Source organism: Echinops telfairi, unplaced genomic scaffold (genome assembly GCF_000313985.2).
Source record: "Echinops telfairi isolate 266 unplaced genomic scaffold, ASM31398v2 ScPeMD7_70;HRSCAF=299, whole genome shotgun sequence".
NCBI classification, from domain to species: domain Eukaryota; kingdom Metazoa; phylum Chordata; class Mammalia; order Afrosoricida; family Tenrecidae; genus Echinops; species Echinops telfairi.
In genome coordinates, this window is record NW_022103968.1 from 63,778,354 (window position 1) to 63,782,717 (window position 4,364).

General features: G+C 58.6%; 1 protein-coding gene across 1 annotated transcript in view; it reads left to right on the forward strand.

Moving 5' to 3' along the window:
* LOC123521851 (cadherin-23-like) overlaps window positions 1-4,364 on the forward strand; it is a 48,543-nt gene that overhangs the window by 13,092 nt on the left and 31,087 nt on the right. The window contains exons 5-6 of the mRNA XM_045291691.1: window positions 2,167-2,279; window positions 3,608-3,715. Of these exons, the coding sequence (XP_045147626.1) occupies window positions 2,167-2,279; window positions 3,608-3,715 (221 nt within the window). The remainder of the gene's footprint in view (window positions 1-2,166; window positions 2,280-3,607; window positions 3,716-4,364) is intronic.

Sequence of the window (4,364 nt, forward strand, 5' to 3'; positions counted from 1 at the left end):
CTGGGACCCATATGATCCTGAGAAGGAAAGGAAGGCAGGAGAGCGGCTAAGTCACTGGGCAGGACCCGCAGAACCCGCACTTGACATTGCCGCACTAGGTACCATAAAAGCACTCGCCAGCCCTTCCTCCACCCAGAGGCAGAGCCCACACCCTGACCTTTCCAAATCCCCCGCCACCGCCTCTCTAGCCAGGGACTCCATCTCCACCTGGGGGCTTTTAATGATGATATGGACATTTCCCCGGCTCCTGAGCTCCAAAGGTGGTCGCGTTTTCCTCTGAGCTCTGCGGCCAAATTAGTCCGGGCGGCTCCGCCACAGTGGCCTTAATTGGATCTAATTTCCCCGACAGGAGGAGTGATCGATCATGCCGACAAGTCCGTGTTTAAAACTTTCTCCAGATTAATCTCCTCCTCACCCTGCCGCCCTGCAGGCAGACCTGCTGCTGGCCCTTTGCTGCTGACCCTGGCTCCCACTCAACCCTCCCCAGTGAGGGGCTCTGGGGACCGGCTGGCCCAGCTCCCTGGTTTTATGGTCGAAGAAGAGACCCAGCACAGAGAAGTTAAGCGCCTGGCCTCAGGCCACCCGGTTCCCTCAGGCAGTGGGGCTGCAGAGGTGAATCGTGCAGGGTCCTGAGCCCTGGGGTCTCGCCCATCGGGAGGAAACAAACTGCCTACCAACTGCCTCCTCATAGCAGCTCTGGTTGGAAAGGATAATCATGTCGATTGTACAGATGAGAAAGCTGAGCTTCAAAGAGTTGAAGTAACTTTCTCAAGGCCGGCCATCGGGGAGGAGCTGTGTCGGACTTCACCGGGCCTTTCATGCACGAGGTCCTATGATCTGCAAAGAGCAGAACCGCTCTTCCACTCTCGTGAGATGGCCAATGGCTTGGCCATAGTAATGTCCAAGGCTGGCAACCGGGTCCCAGCGCTGTGCCAAAGCCAAGGGCTCGTCCCAGCAGGCATGGTCTCAGAAGAGCCGGTCGTGCGGGGCTCTCTCTGCCCAGCTCCCGGCACCCCATCTCCGTTGGCCATTGTACACGGGCCTTGGGGGCAGAACGGAAACAGTGGAAATTGGCAGCACGCTTCCTTTTGTGGAAGAACGGATTGCTGAGCACATCACTGCACGCCCCTGCTGTGTGGCGCCCTCGTGGGTCACACCGCAGTAACGGGGTTTCCGACGCATAGACTCATATTTCACGCGGGAGAACACGGGGCAACCTGACTGTATGTTAGAGGGACAGAGTAAGGTGACCAGACGTCCCGCTTTTGGCGGGACAGTCCCGATTTTTAACAATTTGTCCCACGGCGTTTTAAAAAAGTCCTGATTTTTGGAAAGAATGCATGACAAACTAGGGAACGGTGGGAGAACAGGAAGGGAATATATGGTTTTCGGCTGCCATGTGGCTAATGGTGTCCCGCTTCACCAATGTTAAAATCTGGTCACCTTAAGAGAGGGGTCTTTGAAAGTGCTCCCTCTCAGTCCTGTTCCTGCCTCCCCATCACCAACTGAATAAGCAGTGCCAGGCACCGTCCTAGGAGCCTGGTGGCGTAGTGGTTATCCGTCGGGCACAAGATACCCACAAGATCAGCTGTTCGAAACCACCAGCTGCTCCGTGGGAGAAAGATGAGGCTTGCCACTCCCGTAAAGAGTTACCATATCGGACACCCCCCCAGGCAGCTCTCTCCCTGCCCTGGAGGGTCTCTATGAGCCGGAATCCTGAGTTTGGCTTGGGTTTCTCAGGCGGCACTGTTCTGAGTTTTCCATGATGCTGAAGTCGTCCCCACAGCAGTCCGATGAGAAAGGTCTCATTATCGTTCCCTTTGGCCAGGCGTGGAAGCTGAGGCACGGGGCTTTCAGTCGCTCTCCCCCCAGGGAGACCAGGTCAAAGTGTGAGTGACAGGAACTTCGTGACTGCATACAAATCTGATGGCTGTCTGCCCTGCTCCCTGCCCCCACCCCTAAATCAGCCCGGATTTCCCCTGTTGGAAAAGCCCCTTCCTCCTGGGGCTCGATTGCCCAGCTCCGGGGTACCGCTTCCCAGGACACAGTGCTGCCTGCACCCTGGTCCCCTGCTCTCTGGCTGGGTGACTTCACACACAGCTCTCTGCACACTCTGCTTCCATTGCTCACCTCTGGGCCTCCACTCACTGGGCACCTCCCCTGCAGGTGAGATCACCACCACCTCCCTGCTGGACCGGGAGGCCAAGGCCGAGTACATCCTCATCGTGCGGGCAGTGGACGGGGGTGTGGGCCACAACCAGAAAACAGGCATCGCCACCGTGAGTACCCCTGCCGGGCCCTCACTCCCCGCTTCCCAGCCAGGTCACCCCCTCGATCATCTTCATGGGGGGATCCCCTGGGCCCCAGTCCATCATCAGCCCAGGTATCCCTGGGGCCACCTCAGCGGTGGGGTAGAAAGGGCCTTCTACCTGAGCTGTGAGGAGGCCCAAGAAAACGAAGGGGAGGGGTCTTCTCTGCCCTCTCCTCCAAAGGCCATCCAGTGGCAGGCAGCAGAGGGCATGAGCGACAAGAGATTTGGGAGGGGCTTCCCGGCAGCACAGCCACTCAGAGTAGGAAGCTGGGCCAGGGGGAACCCTGGGACCAGTCCTTAGCGCCTCCCACCCCCCACCCCACCCCCTGCTGGCCGAGATGGGATGTCTGGGCTTCCCTTGCTGGAACCAGACGGACAGAAGGACAGTGAAGATCGGAAGCCCCATCCTACCCCAAGACCTGTGATACCCCCCGAAGGAGCCTCTGAGTATAGGGAGCTACAGGAAGTCAGCCACATGTGGCCCGTTGATGATATTTATCCAGGTCCTGGGTGTTTTGCCCCATTTTGTTTTTTACTTCAAAATACGATATGTGCAGTGTGCATAGGAATTCATTCATAGTTGTTGTTTTTTTTTAACTATAGTCCGGCCCTCCAACGGGTCTGAGGGACAGTGAACTGGACCCCTGTTTAAAAAGGTTGAGGACCCCTGGCCAAAGAGAATGAGGACTGAGAGCTGTAGCAGCCTCCGTGGAGGTGAAGCGCCAGTCTCTGCCCCTTTCCCAGCCCCTCCCCGTGGGCTTTCTCCCTGAGGAGACCTCTCCCCAAGGCCCTCACCCCAACCCACAGAGCCGCCCCCTCCTTCCCCTGCCAGAAGAGCTCGGGTGGGTGTTGTTGGCTGGGGACTTGCAGGCAAGCCCCCAGTGCCCTATTCGGTCACAGGAAGCCCCAGCTAATAGGAATTCAAGCTCTATCAATAATTTACCTGGGCAGCAAGGGAGCAGGGAAATTGCTTGGCTTGTAGCTGAAACTGGGAAGCTCAGGGGATTGTATCAGCTCTCCCACCCCAGCTTCCCCCACCCTGTCAGTCCCCTTCAGCAAAGACTAGGGATGAGGTGGGAGAAATCTTGGGGTCACTCACGGCCAGGGTTTCAAGAGTCATTCCATCCATTCCCCTGTGTCCGGATGAGACAGTGCCTCATCCCTCCCCTCCTGGAGGGAACTGGCTCCCTCTTGTCCCTGTCCCAGAGCCCCCAAAGTGATGAAGCCCGTGGGGCTAGTCTCCTGTTGGCCAGTAGGAAGCTGGTGTGCTCCACCGCGCCCCTTGTGGCTTCACAGGTGAACGTCACCCTCCTGGACATCAATGACAACCATCCCACCTGGAAGGATGCGCCCTACTACATCAACCTGGTGGAGATGACCCCTCCGGACTCTGATGTGACCACGGTAGGTTGGTGGGACGCCAGAACGGCCAACACTGCCCTTCTAAGACTGTCTCCTGTTCACGCCCAGAGCCCCCTCCCCCCCCACCCCGTGTGCCCAGGTGGGCTGGGTGGTCTTTTGTATTTCTGTCGGCTAGCTCTTGGAGCAGTGTCCAGGAAGCTGTCTGTGACAGGGTTAGAGGGGGAGCCCCTGACCCCATGCCCCGGTTGTGGGAGCCCTCAGGCAGTCCAGGAACCAGGAGCGAGGCTGGTCTCCTTTGTCAGCCACACTTCCCCTAAGACCAGGGCCTGCCCGCAGGACTCTGACCCCCTCAAAAAAGGTCTCTTCCTCTCCTGCCAAGGCCCAGGTCTCACCCTCAAAATGAGCAAACCTCAGGTCTGTCTCTACACCTTTCCTCCTCCTGCAGCTAACTGCAGCCCCAGGGGGAGGGGGAGGGGATCCCAGCCCGGCAGGGGGAGGGGGCAGGTGAAGTTCACTGCGGGAACTCTTGGGAGGAGAACCCACCTGCACACGTGGCCAGCAGCAGCTGGGAAGCCGGGCCGAGCACCCCTTCGTGGGGAGCGGGCCTCCCACTTTGAGAACACCTCCCCTGCTTCCTAAAGGCCCCTTTGGGCTCAATGGGGAAGCTGTCCCCAGATGTCCACGCCGCTGC